Genomic DNA, 18,926 nt, shown 5'->3' on the forward strand with positions numbered 1-18,926 from the left:
GGTTCTTTAAGTCTTATTGTCCCACAGATAAAATTCTTTATTCTGATGCTACTTACATAAGATTGCTACGTTTCTCTTTAATCTTAAGATATCCATGTTGATTATACACTTAAACAGAAGAATGATGGACTTGTAACTGTTGTTGAGGACTACACTGTTATAATAATATAGGGGAAACTGGGGTCAGGGTGAGGACTGAAGGGGAAATCTCTGAGCCACTGGAACTATATCATACAAAACAAAAATTTTAAAAAAACCAGATATCTATGATCAATACATATCTTTGGTAACTTTGAAGTCATAACATAAGATTGAATAAAATTTTCAGAATTTAGGGTTCAGTGTTCACTCCCCCAAGTAACTGCAACCGCTGGTGTTGAGCCAGTCCAAAGCCAGGAGCCTGGAGCTTCTTCCAGGTTTCCCACACAGGTGCAGAGTCCCAAGACTTTGGGCCATCCTCTATTGCTTTCCCAGGCTACAAGCAGAGAGCTAGAAGGGAAGGGGAGCAGCTGAAACATAAACCAGCTCCCTTATAGGATCCTGTTGCTTTCAAGGCAAAGATTAAGCCATTGAACAATTGTGCTGGACCCTAATTTTGACTATACTATTCCAAACGAGTCTTTTTTCAAGATATTCATCATGCTGGCATGATGGTTCAACTGGCTACTCCTACATCTACAAGTACATCCCATGTGGGCTCCAGTTCATTTCCCAGCTGCTCCATTCAGATGCACCTCCCCACTTAAGACCTGGAAGTCCTTGGGCTCCTGCCTTTATCTGGATGAGGATAAATGGGAATACACATTGTCAAAACTCAAGGTGGCACACGCTTCAATTTGTGCATTTTACTGCAAGTAAATGATAATAAAGTAACACAAAACATGAAAATGCTTTTAAGACATTCCTTTCACTTTTCCAGAAATTGAAGTGTATCATGACTTAGCAATCATTCATTATGTGCGAAAAATAATCTTCATTTCCTAAAGACATAGGTAGGACAAAAAACATTCGATCATATGGAAAATGTGATAAAATGGTAAGCCTAAATAATATATCTTTACAAAGGAGGAATAACATTTGCTCAACTTAGCTGTAAAAACAAACCTCAAATATTGTACTAAAGGTCTCAGTTTATAGTAATTTCCTCTTTGTAAAACAGTGTTTAAGATTGAGAAGACCTGGGGCAAACATCATGGTATAGCGGGTAAAGCTGCTGCCTGTTAGCTGGCAACACATGGGTACCAGTTGAGTCCCAACTGCTCCTCTTCCTATTAGCTCCCTGCTAATGTGCCTGGGAAAGAAACAGGAAGATATCCCAGGATCCTGGGCCAATGATCCCACTTGGGACACATGGAGGAAGCTTCTGGCTCCTGACCGGAAGGGCCCACCTCCAGTGGTTGTAGCCATTTGGGGAGTGAACAGCACATGAAATGTCCTTCTCTATCACTTTCTCTGGAACTCTGCCTTTCAAACAATCAAATGAACATTTTAAAAAGTTGGACCTGGCACTGTAGTCTAGCAGTTAGTCCTTCCTTTGCACACGCTGGGATCCCATATGGGTGCCGTTTCTAACCCTGACAGCCCCACTTCCCATCCAGCTCCTTGTTTGTGACCTGGGAAAGCAGTAAAGGATGGTACAAAGCCTTGGGACCAACCACGAGGGAGACCTGGAAGACGCTCCAGGCTCCTAGCTTCAAATCAGCTCAGCTCCGGCCATTGTGGCCGCTTGGGGAGTGAATCAACAGACGTAAAATCTTTGTGTCTGTGTCTCTTTCTTTCTGTATATATGACTTTCCAATAAAAATAAATCTTTTTTTAAAAATTGAGAGGACTAGCACTATATTAACGAAAAAGAAAATAAAAAAAGAAAAGAAAAACCAGCTTATGCCTTCAGGATTTATGTCATTGGATAGTTTTTAATTAGCTGTCTTTCATACAGCTTCTGGATCCAAGAGTCATTCTGGATATCCAAGTGTAAGAAAAGTAAATGAGATTTTGCCTGTGTTCCCTCGTGACATCCTAAGTGTTGAGTTTCAAGATACACTCAAGAGATCAGTCATCAGTCTATAGAGGATCGCGCATCTACTCAGAGCCAAAAACACAGACAGCAGGTGCACTGAAAGGAAAATTCTAGTCGTGTGTTGGCTCCTTCATCCCATCACCTTGGCATATAGCATGCGTGTTACAATAAATATTCCTAGATTTTTATGAATGATAGTACTAATGGACTAGTAACAAACCAACTAGTAAGTGTCAGCATGAGGATCCAGGAAAATGAGACGTTGCAAGGGGGAAATTTTTCATGAAGATTAATTATCAAATCTATTATATTTGAAGTGCAAATAAGACATCTTAGGCAAAGTATTTGTTGGAAAGAAAATGTAATATTATACCTGAAAGATGAGAACTAGAGTCACAGAAGTGCTAGTCAAGTGCTTGTAGTTGGATGAATTTCAACAGGAGGAAATTCTCCTGAGGACAGGGGAGTGGAGGCCAAGCACAGAGCCGTGGGCTGCCTGCCCAGGAGGAGGACAGGAGCAGAACAGGGGAACGAGCCCAAGGATGGAATGCTCAGGAAAGAGAACTGGTCAAAACTACCCATAACTACAGCTGAACGGCAAACACCTGTGCTTATGTTAGTGTACCATTGCAAAAATGCTACTTATCTATCCTAACTGTTTTACCACTAAAATATAGAAGTCCAAAGATAGTTTAACCTGTCTACTCAATAAATACTGGCATTAAAGAAAACTCCAAATCCCATTCCTCAATTGGGAAGAAACCCAAAAGGAGAACAGAAGTTCCGATAAGGCAAGAATGGGTCTACCCACACTAGGCACAGGCCAGCCCCACATAAAGTGGAGGGCAGCTCCAGGCACTGAGAAGTGCTAGGTGCTCAGTAGTCCCATCCAACTTCCAAAGAAGTCGGTATTACCTGTGAGAAGGCTAGCAAGTGCTGAGTGGGGACTCCAGGAGAGTGTCTGATTTGCAAATGCAATCACCGCTAAGGTTTCCCTAACTTGAATTGTATCAAAAGCTGAAACCTAAATCAACACAAACTGATTCCTCTATTAGAAATCAGACCCAGAAAAGTAGTATGGCTGTCCTCTCATATTTTATTAGTAACCTATCAACATTATGGAGAAATCTGTGTTTTTGAATGCAAAATCTCATGAACTGACTGCCATCATCAGAAAACTGAGAGAAATCATTTTTGTAATTCTTTTAATTTTTTTAGATTTATTTATTTATTTGTTATAGAAAGATATACAGAGAGGAGAGATAGAGAGAAAGAGCTTCCATCCATTGATTCACTCCCCAAATGGCCACAATGGTCAATGCTGAGCCAATCCGAAGCCAGGAACTAGGAGCCTCTTCTGGGTCTCCCATGTGGGTGCAGGGTCCCAAGACTTTGGGCCATCCTTAACTGCCTACCCAGACCACAAGCATGGAGTTAGATGGGAAGTGGGTCTGTCGGGGTTAGAACCAGCACCCATATGGGATCCCAGCTCATGCAAGGTGAGAACTTTAGCTGCTAGGCTACTGCGCTGGACCTAAATTATTTTAATTTTTAAAAATACCCATGCATTGGCCCATTTGACTATCTGCCTTCATTTTCTCTGTTTATCTAACAGATTAAATGACCCAGGAGAACAGAATTAAAATTTTTTTCTTATATCATGCAATGCAATTAGATAGTATTTGTATATTTTTCATATTGGTGGATTTACAACTGTAAAATATGCTCCCAAGAGGAAGCTACTTACAAGCCATGACTCCAAAAAAGAAAGAAAAAATGTTTCGGATTCAAAGCAAAAGACAAATTATTTGCTGTAAAAGAATTTCTCTTCCAAATTCCAGGCAGAACAGCTTGACACTTTGGGAAGAAACTATTATGTGGATGACAATGTTTTTGTGCCTTCCTCATTTCCTGTTTTATCATGATCAACCTCAGCTGTTACATTTCTCCAAAGCATAAAATTTTGAGTGTGAACAAATGATATTTTACTTTTGGACCAAGTGAGTCTGTTAGTGTTTCTTCCCCAAACACCACGAGCCTTGGTTTTGCTTGCCGGCCTGTTTACTTCCCTCCTATTATACCAGGGACAGGAAAGCATTTTTAAGAGGGGAACAGTAAACACTGAAGCCAGAACACTGCATCCATTCTAGGTAGCATCACATGTTGAACTGCTTCTGTAGAGAGTTTCTAAGGGCTCTTGATACCTTCTCTCCACGTGAAAGCTTTGGATTATACTAACTATAACTTCTGGACAAATTGATGGCATAGACGTGCACTTTGCCAGAAACTGTGGCTTGCTAATTACACCATTCTACTGAAGAGCTTGTTGGTTTGTTTTGAGCAAATATAACTGGAGGAGTGACCCTTAAAATAGCAACATTGGTAGACACCAATGATTTCTGCGGGTTTTAAGATACTGAAAAATTTGAGAGTGGGTAACTTATTCCAGATAATGTTAATTCGCTTGAGTTTTTACTAGGAAAAATGCTTATTGGAGCCACCTCTGGTGGACATTGTCTCACGTCAAAACTGGTAAGATTCAGTAAAGTTTGACTGTAAAAAGCATTGCAATCTAATGAAAATTGATGTTTCGAAGTTATTTACAACTCAATAGATGTTCCATTTTCACATGAAAGACACCTTAGAAGGTGGAACACACCAACCAAAATAACAAAAAGAAAGTGAAACAGAACATAGTAACTCATTATGGTTATATTTTTATACAAACAGATGCAATATTAGCCACAGTAACCAAAACCAGAAACAACTCAAATACTCAAGAACATCCAATAAACACACTGTGATGTAATCAATGATGGGATACTTCACAGCCATGAAAGTGGGAAACTGCAGCTTTGCAGAGCATCATGTAGAGAGAAGAAAGATACGTGTACACCAAGAAATACACAGAGTTCCATCCACAACAAGTCAGGAGCAGGCAGAGTTCATCTCTGATATAAGAATTCCTGTGAAGGTGCTAATGATTTGGACATGTCAAAATGCTGGTAACACCTATCTTGGTCTATAAAGTCATTATAGCAGTGTCTATTTTGTGACCATGCACTCGGCCAAATGGTTATAATTTATGTGTTTTCATGGATTTATGTTTTAATTAGAGATTGATATGCTAAAATGAAATAAGTAGACTCCTTTTCTCCCACAGAACACAGCAATAAAACTTGAACAGAATGTACAGAGCAGCTTTTCAGAAACTCTGACGAATAAACAGTAGCAGAGGGATTGGGGGAGAATATCAAGACCATTCAACTGAGAGTGGGGTCATCAGTTCTCCCCTCCTGCTGTCCTGGTTACGAGCCTGCAACCCAGGGGTGGAGATTGTGAAAGCAGACAGTACTCCAGCAAAAGTCCTCTAGTTCTCATTCTCCATCGAAAGAGAAGAAAGTTGGGAGGTGGGAGGAATGAACAGAGGCACTGGCCAATGCCAAGAGGTCAAACTTTCACAGCCTCATGGAGGAAAATGTGAGCAAAAAGCAAGGATTTAACAAAATAACTCCTGAGCACTTCCCAAATCTGACTAAAGTAATAAATGGATAGATTCAAGAATCTCAGTTCATGGTTAACAGGAAAATCCAAAAAGATCACTATCCAAACATGTCATAATCAAATGGCTAAAAACCAAGACAAAGAAAAAAATCTTCAAAGGAACCAGAGACAATAGATACATTACTTAAAAGGAAAGAATGGATTAAATGTCTGTTGGATTCCATAAGATATACCAAGGCCAGAAGTAAGTAGGACATTTTTTCAGAATAGTGCTGAATGAAGTGCCAGCCCCAAATTCTATACTTAGTGAAAATATTCTCCAGGAGTAAGGGTGAAATGAGGATATATTTAGGTTAGAGAAAATATAAAACGTGCTGTCATTAGGCTGTGCTAAAGGAATGCAAAAGGAAGTTCTTCGGGCAGAAGAGAAACAGAACCAAGACAGAATACGGGAAGAAGGAAAAGCAGGGAACTGAGTGGTAATGTGGCAAATCAAGCTGCTGCCCACCATGCCAACATCCTGCTTGTGGCCTGGGAAAGCAGTCGAGGACAGTCCAACCTTGGGACCCTGCACCCCGTGGGAGACCTGGAAGAAGTTCCTGGCTCCTGGCTTCAGATTGGCATAGCACTGGCCGTTGCGCTCACTTGGGGAGTGAATCATCAGATAGAAGCTCATCCTCTCTGTCTCTCCTCCTCTCTGTATATCTGACTTTCCAATAAATAAATCTTTAAAAAAAATACAAAAGCTAAATAAATCTAATGCAAGCAGAAGAAAAGGAATAGAACAAAGCTGAGAACAGAAAGCATAGAAAATGGATGAACTCAAAGATAGTTCTTAGCATCCATAATAACGAATTTTCCAATTCTATTGTAAGAAACCAATACAACTTTAAATGGATAAAAAAATTGGACATACGAGAAAGGATCTATGTGGATAGCAAAAAAGCCCATAAAAATATCAAACATCGTTATCTAACAGGAAAATACAAATTAAAGCATGATGAATTATCATTACACACCTATTAAAATGACTAACAATTAAAAAGCAAAACTAATAATGCCAGTGTCAGAAAGGATATGATACAACTGAAAGTCTTACACTGACTGATGCAGAACTGGAGAACCAATTGGACACCAGTTTGGTAGTTTTTTAAAAAGCCAGCCATATGCTTACCATATAATCCAGCAATCCTTTTCCTAGATGTTTACCTTATGTAAGTGAAAATTAATGTACAGTGCCCACCTTGAGAGCACATATGCTCAATTAGAATCAACATGAAAATGTGCAAGGCCCTTTGCAAGGATGGCATGCATATTTGTGAGCATTGCATATTTTTGAGTACCAAAACAATCAGGAGTAGTAGTTTCTGTGTTCTAAACACAGTGGGCTAACTATAATGCACAATAATATATTACGTACTATCTGAGAAAAGCAAACTTGTAGGCTCCAAACACAGAAATAAGGAAATAGAAACATTAGCTATTCTAATATCCTGGTTTGCTGGTTTTGTGTTCTATACATGTTTTTGAAAAACTGCACCATATCCCACAATAAAGTACAATACCTGTTAAAAAGTTTTTAAAGGAAAGTTTATATTCAGGGCCCGGCGTGGTAGCCTAGTGACAAGAGTCCTTGCCTTGCATGTGTCAGAATCTCACATGATCATTGGTTCTAATCCCAGCAGCCCCGCTTCCCTTCCAGCTCCCTGCTTGTGGCCTGCGAAAGCAGTCCAGGATGCCCCAAAGCCTTGGGACCCTGCACCCGCGTGGGAGATCTGGAAGAGGCTCCAGGTTCCTGGCTTTGCATCAGTTCAGCTGATACAAAACCCTTCCCTGCCCCTTAACTCTACCTTTAAAATAAAATCTTTAAAAATATTTTTATACAAACATTTTAAAAAAATAGAATATTGATACAACAACTTGGATAAAATTCAAATGCACAGTGCTGAGCAAAAAAAGTAAATCTCAAAAGGTTACATACTGCATCATTCCATTTTTATAGAGCGATCTCCAAAAGACATAACAATGGTAATAGAGAACCAGTTGTTAATTGCCAGTGCTGGGAACAGTTTCATAGAAATAGATACAGCTAGATAAGTTTTTAGGGTGATGCAATTTCTCTATCTTCTGATTGTGACAGTGGTTACATGCATCTGTCCATGCTTTTAAACCTGTGTATGCCAGACTACCTACCAAAATAAAAAGTCATTTTACTATAAGCTAGCATTACAAAGTTAATATAAATATATAAATAAGAAAATTATTTTTATGTTTATTTTTAAAATGTAAGATAAAACTTTAACAAAGAAGACTTGAATATTCAGGTGACATCAAAGAAGAACTTGACCACAAATGAAAACCAGAAAGATAATGATACACTTACCACTGCTTGCCCCTCTGCAGTTTCCATTACTAGAATCCATAGGAAAATCTGAAAGATGAATAAAGACATAACCATCACACATTTACTATTTTAAAGATTTGTATCTAAAACTCTGATTGAGAAACAAGTTTGATTTGGGTAAGAATCCAGGTGTTTTGGAAAGAGTATCTTACTAGTGTCACATGCCTGATGTTTCTTCATGTGCGAGTTATATAAGGATGAGACCTATCCTTCTATGTGATTAGATGGTGATGCTCTTTGGAATCTTCAAATTTCAGTATTTAATAGTGTAAGAAGTTTGCAAAACTTGTAAATGATGAAGCCCATGCAAGAAGGCACACATCCTATACTTCTGACTTGATGACAAAAAGAATCAAACGCATCTCTTCAACACATGGATTTATCACACTGAACTTAGATGCATTTATATCAGTTGTGTCTCTGGAAAACATTCAGGAAGCATATTCATTCCATTTATTAATCACAGACTAAACAGTTTTTCACCAGAAAGGAAACCTATTGTCCAGGGACTTCTCAAGCCAGTGCAATCAATAGATGTAACAATGAGTAGAAATTAGCACTGAATTTTGCGATGTCTTAATTGCAAAAATATAACAAAGGCATTCTGTGTTCTGATCAAGAAAGCAGCCTCTAACGAATAATGCTTGGTGTCTGAGAAGAGAAATATATAGAAGTACTGTACCAAGCTATACATTCCTGGCACTCCAATTCAGTACTTCAATACCAGAGCTTTTTATTTGTATTAACACTTTAGCAACATGACTGTAACGCGTCTATTTATTTCCACAAAACCCAGCATTCTTCTTTTGTGATTTTTCTCCATGGGTCATATCATGAGCAAACTTAACCAGGAGGAGTTAATATTATTTTAGGATGATGACCACAATTACAATGAATGAATTACTTTTTCAGGGCAAATACAATCAGCTGCTATTTAAAAAGCTGTATCCAAGGAAAGACCGCAATCACCAAATATGCAAGAGCAAATATGCAAGAGACAAATAGTACTTCCAAACATTTAATTCAACTTGGCATACACTGCTAATTTAATGACCTTTATTCTATTCAAACACATTATTCATAATAAATGTATCGACAGTTGCCACCGTCCAGCAGTGACACAAAAATGACAAGGAACACTCTCTGGGGGCCTGGAAAAACAGGAACCACCACCGCAACCAGAACACACATTGAACAAACACACCACCGAACCAACAACAGAAAAACCCTTTATTGCTGAAAGCGGGCTGCTTATATACAGTTCTCCACCAATCACTTCTCCCCGTGGGTCCACTTGGTGCTACCTGATAGGCCGGTAGCAATGACATAATCACAGCGAGGGCATCAGCCTATCCCCCGTGACTTCCTGTTTGCCTACTGGCGGGACCAACCCCGCCTCCTGGCCCTCGGCCAACCGCCATCTCACCACGACCTGCCATATGATATGTGTGGGGTCAGCTCCCAGCATACCACTCCCCACACACAGTTTTGAGTAATAGTCCTATACATGATGAATGCATATGGTCAATACAAAATAATTTACTATAGTAAATCAATTATATCAATCTACATTTAAAATGCTGAGTGTCTAAAGACTGAAATAAAAATGAGGAAGAAAATTCCTTTTCTTGGAAAAAGAAAAACCCCTTGAAACAGGTGAACCAAGAAGAGTATTTTTCTTCTTTCATTCTCACTCATAGGAAAGTATTTCATCACCTTTAAATATGCTTAGAAGTGTTTCAATTGTAAGAGATAAAAATGTCAGAAGGTGCTGATCATAAGTCATTTCATAACTTTTCAGGGAGTTAAACTTGGGATTTCTATTCAATAAAATTATTTTAAATTAAAATAGCTAATGTTGTCTTGGAGACTTCCAGTGGAGGTCACAGAGGTTTCCAGAAGGTGACTCCTAAAGGAACCAGGATTGTGAATGTACCCGAGTGAGTGATGGCGGAAGTCATCAGGGGACCTGCAAGTCTTCCAGTGAAGCTGAAACAGGAAGTATACAGAGAGGAGGGAAGCCCCGGGGGTGGGGGGGGCAGGGGGGACAAGACGGTGCAGGCTAGTGGCAGAAGCCCCGTTAGTCACAGAGATCATCCTGGCGGGAATACCAGGAAGATGCACCCAGTTAGTGTCTTAGGGCCCTAATCCATGTGAGAAACAATGAAATCCAAACTAAAGACATGACATGAGAGAAGGAGGAAAGAGAAGTCAAGTCACAGTAGGTCTAGTTGTGTCTGCTGCTTATCGAAGGTGAGAGCTAAGGAGACGTGCAGAAGCAAGGCTCACGCTTGGCGCAGCAATGACTCTCAATGACACAGAAAACACCTAGCATAACGTGTGAGGACAAGAAAAGAATGAGCTTACTTTGGGGCCTACAGATCGAGGGACTGGGGCCAGGTGTGAGATCCAAAGTATATGTTCTCTGCTATCGGTAAAATGCAAAGAAGCCGCCTCTTATCTCTTGAAATCCATTGTCCGGAGTTGTCTTTTATTCTCTAAGCCATACACAAATATGTTTTCAAAGTAAAACAACAGTTTCTTTAATTGCAATCTCATGAGCAAAATACACAGATGCTCTCCCTCTAAAATTCAAAATCAGTAAGAGAAGAATGGGGGGGCAGGGAATAGTTGTGGTTTCAATCCTCTTTCTTTTTAAAGATCGATTGAGTTGAAAGAGTTATAGAGAGAAGAAGAGACAGAGGCGAAGACATGCATCCCATGGTTCCATCCACGGATGGCTCCAGTGGCTAATGAGCCAGGCTGAAACCAGGAGCTTCATCAGACGCTCCCATGTGGGTGGCAGAGACCAAGCACTTGGGCTATCTTAAGCTTCTTTTCCAAGGGGCATTAGCAGGGAGTTGAGTCAGAAGGGGAAGAGCCAGGTCATGACCCAGCACCCTCATGGGATGCTAAATTTGCAGGCAGCAGCTTTACGCAGCATGCCTCAGTGTCAGTCCCTAAATTTTCTCTCCTACAAGCTGTATCAATGTGGAAAAATCACTTAATTTCTCTAAATACCTCTGCCTCCTTTTCGCAAAATGCAATAGCATCTACCCTGTATTTGCCACAGTTAATACGCGCAGTGCACGTAGGACTGCACCCAAAACATGCAGCGTTTGTTTGTGTTCTGTAACTGCTATTGAATCCTGTCCTGCAGGTGCCATGTCCTCTCCCCAGAGATGTTGTTGGAAAACGTTTCTATCATCCTTCACTTCACATGAATATTCCCAATCACTGTCAATGCAAAATGACTTGCTAAACATAAAATCAGGGACAAATCGGGAATTCTAACTAAGGGCCTGTAACGCCAAAACTGTTTTTCTCTAAATGGAAAAATATAGCTAATTCTGAATTACTCAAAATTATAGTAAAGTAGTGCTTGGTCTATGTAGATATCAAATGGAAACAGGTTAAATATAACTTGATCAATTTATTATTTGTCACAATTACTTGAAAATGTGGTAAAAATTATATTAAAAGTGAATTATTAAATATGGTTTGGGGACTACATAAGATTCTATTTCCACTGATAACTGAGTTGGCTATAAATTTAAATATAGTACTTTGAGATACCCTTCCATATCCTATCCAGATTACCTATCTATATTTCACATAATTCTTAGAATTATCTTTTCTGTCCAGTCCTAATCTAAAATTTCCATTTCTCCTTTCCATTCCATCTTTTTCCTCATATCACACTAAATGATTCTTCTTCCTTCTTGGTATTTGGTTCCTCAAATATTTGTGGACCAGGGCTAAAGAAAAGGCCGCCTGTTCCTCCAGGAGTGGAGAAATGATTAAACAGCAGCTCCTACATGTGAAACTTGGGGCAGCTCTGCCAGGCAAGAAAGGGCCTGCAGAAATATGTGGGCCAAGAGCTGGGTGACAAGTCAGTACTACCACGGAAGCCAGCAATGACTGAGGCGTGATTATAGAGTCCTTGGCGTGGCAAACTGCAGGTGTTGTAGAAATTGTCATGAAATAACGTAAGTTTTTATAAATGCTTGATTTCTGGGTATCTGAACTAGACTATTTGCAATTAACAGACATTCATAGACTCATTCACTATTTCTGTTGCTTCAAAGGGATTGGTGCTCTTGTCCCCGAAGCCCAGGTGGAGATCTGTTAAATGGACTATGAGTATATCGGGAAGCAGGAAGATCTGCTCTTCTAGTTGGGTTGCAGCTTGTAAAGCTTGTTTCTCAGGAATGAACCCATAAACGTTCTAGGCTATTTCTGCCTTTCCCAGTATACACTTCAAAATACAAAATGAAGCACCAGCCAATTCCATATAGAAGGATAGTAATAGTAAAATAACAACAGCAACAATAATGGCAATTTAACCAGGGCTTACTATGTTCAAGAGTCTTTTATTTTTAAATATTAAATATCTTATATTTGAAAAGATTTATCTATCTTTCTTAAAGAAACTTATCAGAAAGAAGGAGAGAAAGAAAGATCTTCCATATACTGGTTCATTCCCCAAACTGCTGCAACTGCCAGAGCTCAGCCATCCTGAAGCCAGGAGCTTCTTCCAGGTCTCCCACACAGGTGCAACATCCCAAGGCTTTGGGCTATCCTTTGTAGCTTTCCCAAGCCATAAATAGGGAGCTAAGTGGGAAGTAGAGCAGCTGGGACACAAACCAGCACCCATATGGGATCCTGGCATATGCATATGTGAGGATTTAGCCATCGAGCCACTGCGCTGGGCCCCAGAAAGCTTTATTTACTTACTCATTTTTAAGATTTATTTATTCTTTATTGGAAAGTCAGATTTACAGTGAGACAGAGATAGGTCTTCCATCTACTGCTTTACTCCCCAAGTGGCTGCAGCAGCCAGAGCTAAGCCATCCTGAAGCCAGGAGCTTCTTCCAGGTCTCCAACATGGGTGCTGGGTCCCAAAGCCATGAGCCATCCTCTACTGCTTTCCCAGGCCACAGGCAGAGAACTAAAAAGGAAGTGGAGCCGCTGGGACATGAACCGGTGCCCATATGGGATCCCAGAGTTTGCACTGAGTCATCATCATGCTGGGCCCGAAAGCTTTAGTTTTAAATGCTCTGTAATTTCACTTGCACCATGCCCTTGGGGTATAGACAGTTTTGTCCATATTTCACTGATTTTAAAGCTGTGAAACAAAGTTAAACAGTTTCCTTGTAGCAACCATCGATATTGGGCAGTCAAGATTCAACATCTAGTCTGCCCAACCCAAAATCCACACTCTTTACTCACCAACAATTTTAGAGCTGTGGCTAGAGCTGGACATCGTGGCTCAACGAGCTAAGCCGCCTCTTGAGTCATTCACAGCTACTTCTGTGTGCTTAGGATTGAGCAGTCACATCATCGCTCCTAATCCTGCTTCCTGCCAATGTGCCTGGAAGGCAGCCAATAAGTGCCCCAGCACATAGGATCCTACCACCCGTGTGGGAAAGCCTGTTGAAGTCACGTGCTCCTAGTTTTGGTATAGTTCAGTCTTGGCTATTTTTGTATTTGGTGAATGAAGCAATGGGTAGATTTCTCTGTGTCTCTTTCTCTCATTCTGTCACTCTGCCATCCCAAATAAGTAAATAATCTGTTAAAAAGCATTTGAGTAAGTGTCTAACTGGTAGAATGGCTGAATTGAACTAAGATAACACAGTGCCCTCACTCAGACACCTGTATACTATGGTAGATACAAAATGTGTAAGAACAAAATTCATTTGAATTGAAAGCTTACAGTCAGGACATATTTTTAAGAAAAGTATGTTTACTCTTGGTGTTTTAAAGCAAAACATTGTTCAAAGCATAACTCCACCACAGTAGCGGTGAGCTTTGTAAAATGTCCTAAGCTTGACTGTGGAACCACAATATACCACGAGGAAACTGAGTGCTAGAATGGTGGGATCTGAAAATTCTCTTAGTGGTGAAGGAATGTAAAATGCTATCCCATTTTTTCAGGGAGACTTCACTTTTTGATTCTGGCTGGTTGTAAGACACAGGGATTCTGCTCATACCTAAAGGAAGAAAAAAAGAATCTGCCTGGTGAGCTTTCCTCACCCACTGAGGCAAGGGGGTATATTGCCTTGTAAATTAAGCTGGCCCTGTGCAGTAGTTCCTAAGTAATTCCAGGTGCCTGACAGTTTGACCCAACACAGCGAATGTAATTTTCAACAAGCTAGCCCTGGAAGCCAAGGGAGCCAGAATCCACTCGCTGCCCCCACCTCCCTTTCAGCCCCTTCCTGTCACCATAGCCTCAGTTTCACATTGGGGGAGGGGAGACCAGTACTAAAATATGATGCCAATGACTGCCTCCCCTTACTTACTTTTCTAACAAGGATATTGCCAGCAAAGCAAATATTATGGCATTTTAAAGAAGCTCGGAAATCCATGGACTAACAAATCGTTTCCATGCATGTCCTATTTGAGTTTTTCAATGAGGCAATTGTTCCACATTTGATCCACAGTGATAGGTAACTCAGGGACATTTAATGAAACTGCTTCCTATCCCTACTGACTATGGCTTTTTGAGAGCCCTGAACCTTGCCAAGCCTAGCTCAATCGAGGTCCATCTCTGAGAGGGGTTTAAGAGCAACTTTTGTCCTTCAAGGGAAGGAATGCATCGCAGCCTGAACCACTGCCACTTCATTCCTAGCGCTTGGCCTGAGAGCAGTGCCAGCATTTAACGGATGCTAAGTGCCCGGCAAACCAGGGCAGCCAAGTGCCTTGTGCTCTTCCAGAGTCTGCAAAACCTGTGGCTTCAGTGGGAATAAAGGCTCAAGGATGTCCTTTTAGCTTAAAGGGTAGTAAGAAATACATTTATCTCTGATAAATTTTCCACCACCAGCTCCTGGTTCTTACGGGCAAGACAACAATAGGCACATTCAAAGAGTGACACATCGAGTTACCCCTTAGCAAGCTCTTGTTATGCTGGGTATTGATTTTTGAGCTATTGGTACCTGTACTTTTCCTTTTCCTTATCATTTTATTGATTTTCTCCCAAATTAATTTCCTGGCAACTAAGAATTATTACCCAGTAATGGATGCATTGTTAATGTAAGCCACGCTGCGTCAAGAAAAGCTGATCCTCAAGAAGTGAACAGAAACGGTGGCAAGCAAGTCAATCCATCTATGAACAGAGTTGATCTAGGAGCAGTGTGAAGGTGAAAACAAGATGCTTTTGTGAGAAAATATATGTGAGATATATATGAAGGGTAAAATTGGGGTTTGGGCAGGTTGGCAGGAGTGATATTGACTTAGAATTAAATGGACCATAAAGAGTTAGGTCTCAGTGGGGGTGTTAGAGCTATGAATGTCATAATTAGACCAAACCCTGGTGAGAAAACAACGTGAGACTGATTCTGTTAGTGTAGAAACGCAATGAAGTTTTACAGTAAGAGAGCCTGAGATGAATGTGTGTCCTAGGCACACACTTAAGAGTCTAAAATAAACTATTAAAGACAAATCATTTACAGCGTTTGAGACCAGATGAGCAGTGAACTTAAAAATAACATTACATGAATCTATGATGATAGCATGCCTTAAATATAACTTCTTCCACCCATATGCCACTTACAAAATGACCTGAGGCCATGTTAACACGTGGAAGGCTCCTAGTAATTTCAGTCTGCGGGGCTCTCAGGGCCCCCGGCTGCGGCCAGCCGCAGAAGCTAATTAGCAATGCATAGCAATGTTTCGCAGCTGTTTCAGTCTGGAATGGAAGAACAATTTATCTCATTGAAAGGAGAAGGAAATTTAAGGTGAAGGTAATTGCTCCAATTGTGCTGTGAGCAAACACATGCCACTAACATCTGTGGGTTGGAGTAAGGTTACTGAGATTATCATGGCATTTTTAACGATTAGAGGTCAACAGGGGCTTCGGTTTTCTGTTTTCTCCGCACATCCTCAACAAGCAGTGAAAGCAGGAAAAACATAGTGATGACTGAGATGGCAGGAGACCCTGGCAAGGAAACTAAGAATGATTACAAACAAATTAAGAAAGCACGATAACAGCGTCTCAGTATAAAATGTGATTAGTTCCACGCGCTAGGAGCAGCAAGGGTCAGGGTGTTGTGGATACGTGATGGGGTGGGATGAACAGAGTCTTAGAAACACACAAACTTCTGCTGGAACACAGGACGACCCTTCTGGGGGATGTCGAGGTGAGAGCTAGGAGATAGAGGAGCGGTTAAAGGAGAAGAAATCCGAAAAGACAGAATCCGAGAGTTAAAGAGAAGAACGCAAGCGAAAGAGAAGGCATTTCTGGGGGGAGGAGGGTCGCGAGGGGGAGCAAGGTGGAGGCTCACCAGCTCCGTCCGCGGTGACGATGGCCTCGGGGGAGATGCACACGCCGCGGTCGTACACCGGCAGCTCCTCGCAGGCCAGACTTTCCGGCCAAGAGTGGCGGTACTTGATGAGGATGGGCTCGCAGCCCTGCCGGGCCCGCTCGCACACGGACTTGCAGGGTTTGATGGGTTCGTGCTGGAAGTCAATAGTGCAGATGGGCGCGTACATGGCACAGAGGAAGAAGAGTAGGTCGGGGCTGCAGTGGGTGCCCAGCAGCCCCTCGAACTGCTCGATGGCCAGGATGGCGTTGGCCTGGGTGCTGTGGTGCAGGTGGTTGGGCATCTTGGTCATGTTCCAGGGCAGAGACTTGCACAGGGGGATGCGCACCGGCTCGCAGGCTGCAGCCCAGGCTCCGGGCACCTGGAGCAGAAAGAGCACGGCCAGGGCCAGTAGTCCCGCCTGGCTGCCGCAGGCCATGATCCCGGCAGGATAGGGCAGCGTGCAGCTTTCAGTGCCGTCCAGAGGCTCACTGCGCCGTCTCCTCTGGTTCCCTGGATATGAACACAATGATCTGGGAGCTTCTCCTCCCCCGGCAATCTCGCGGCTTCCTTGGATCAAATTCCCCCAATGGGGTCCCACGAGCCGCGCTGAGCTCCAGTCGCCACCGCCCCTACCGCTCTTTCCCAACGTCTAAGCCTTCGGGGGCAGCAGCATCTATTTATTCCTCTCCCGCTGGCAGGAGTGTCGGACCTCGCAGATCAATCAGATGCGCGCCGCGCGGGAGGAAGCGAGGAGCAATCAAAACAAAAGTAGAATTTCGTTCGGTAACTGGAGCTCTAGGGTATCAAGCCCCCCGGGTCACAAAAAGCGATGCAAGGAAGCAACATTAGATCCTCTAAACTGGGAAACAGCGAGAGGGGAGAGGAGGGAGGAGTGGAAACGAGAGAGGGTAAACTCTCCTGCGCGAGGGAGGGAGCAGGAGAGTTTGCGAGTCTCGGTGTGCGCAGCCGCTTCACCCACCGCAGCTGCCCGCAGGACCCCACGGGAGGAGTACGGACCCCGGACCCCACAGCACTGTCCCTTCCCACTCGGCGGTCGGCCCGAGTCTGCGCTTGCGGACCAGCTCTGGTTCCCAGGAGCGGCGCGGGCAGCCCTGCCCAGCCGAGTCGCAGGGAAGCCAGGATCCTAGACCGTGCGGACGCGAGCTGAGCTCGGGTGCTTCGCTCCCGCATCTGGGAGCCGGACTTCGACCCCAAAGATGAACCCTAGCCCTGTACTGAAGAGTTCCCCGCCTCAGCCCCCAGTTTCCCTCTCGGGAGCCCACTGAGTCCCCCTACCCCCCTGCCAGGGTCCGAGTAGTTCCCTTTCAGCCAAACTTGGTTTCTTATGGCCTATCACGGGGCTCTGCAGACAGGCATACACGAGGGGAAAGGACTTAAACTTAGTCCCTCTAAAGGAAGTCGCAGAGCGCTCGTACGCACCGCCTGCTGCCTGTCCGGTCCTGAGCTAGCAGCTGGGGGTTTTGCGTGTCCACCCCAGAGGAAGTGCCTTGCATAAAAAGAGAAGCAACGCTGGGCGTGATTCCAAATAGGCCACTAGAAGCAAGGAACCCTGCAGTGGGTTTTGTTTTGTTTGTTTGTTTGTTTGTTTTCTTGGCCCTGTAGAATTAGAACTTCCCAGTTTTCGCTTTTTAAAAGCGGAGAGTAATTGCTTTAAAGCACTTGGTGTTTTGGGCTGAGTCTGCTCATTGAAATAAAATGACATTTGTCATCTACCTTTTCTCACCAACGTGGCATAGCTCCGAGCAGGTAACAAGGGGGGATGATGGTGACGGCAACAACACAATCCTCTCCACTGATCAGATGAGTTCAATCTGGAGGAGAAAATAAAGAACAGATGCCCTCCGGGTCGGCTGGCCTCCTGCTGACACTCCCCTCCCCCTTCCCCCCAGCCATTCCTTTTCAGCCTGTTGTGCACGGGATGACCTGCGGAGGCCCAAGCACCGTGCCCTTTCAGTGGGAAACCACTGAGCAAAAGGCCTGCAGACCGTCAGAGAGCACAGCCCGCTCCGAGGAGAGGCAGACAGAAAACCAAAAACAACACAGGAAGTCACCTTTGCTCCGCCTCATCGAGATAGCTCTCCGCCTGAATCCAGGCAGTTCTCACTGTGGATAATGAGCAGAAAAAGCCTGCCAGCACTTGGAGCACACATTGAGACCTTGTCTTCCTTTAGCCTGCCTTGACAGCACTTACAAATGCCAGTGCTAACTGGAATTGATAGGATTTTATCTCTAAAATGACTATAAGCAGCAGTGTGTGATTGCAGTAAAAAAAAAATTTTTTTTCAAAAGGAATTCTGTTCCAATTAAGAGGGAAAGGGAAAAAAGCAAATGGTAGATGAGGAGCCATTGAGTCAGTATACAGACTTTTTCCTGTTGTGCACTTATTCGGTATCACATAAGAAAACAAAGCCCAAAATGCTTATGAGTGAATTAAATGAAAAATAACAGCATTGAAAATTTGGGGAGAAAACAAAAGTGTCTATATTTGGGGGTCCTTCTGTGTAATGAAAGCATACACGTAATGATGAGTAGAAATAACAAATTTACTGATTCCTCGCCATTACTAAGAACAAGGAGCCGATTGTTTCAGTGGCTCTACACCCATCTAAAATAAGGTCGGCTTTGCTTTCCCTCCCGCAGTCCACCCTGCCCAACACTCAGACCTTCCCTTTGT

The 18,926-nt window shown here is 42.7% G+C and overlaps 1 protein-coding gene across 1 annotated transcript in view; it reads right to left on the reverse strand.

Annotated features, from left to right (window-relative positions):
- Positions 1-16,861, reverse strand: part of FRZB (frizzled related protein) — a 36,037-nt gene extending 19,176 nt beyond the window's left edge. The window contains exons 1-2 of the mRNA XM_040972138.1: positions 16,211-16,861; positions 7,908-7,955 (exon numbers count right to left, since the gene is read on the reverse strand). Of these exons, the coding sequence (XP_040828072.1) occupies positions 7,908-7,955; positions 16,211-16,667 (505 nt within the window). The 5' untranslated portion in view covers positions 16,668-16,861. The remainder of the gene's footprint in view (positions 1-7,907; positions 7,956-16,210) is intronic.
- Between the last annotated feature and the right edge of the window lie 2,065 nt (positions 16,862-18,926).

The sequence above is a fragment of the Ochotona curzoniae genome, unplaced genomic scaffold (assembly GCF_017591425.1).
Source record: "Ochotona curzoniae isolate NIBS_2020 unplaced genomic scaffold, NIBS_Ocur_1.0 contig_2210, whole genome shotgun sequence".
NCBI classification, from domain to species: domain Eukaryota; kingdom Metazoa; phylum Chordata; class Mammalia; order Lagomorpha; family Ochotonidae; genus Ochotona; species Ochotona curzoniae.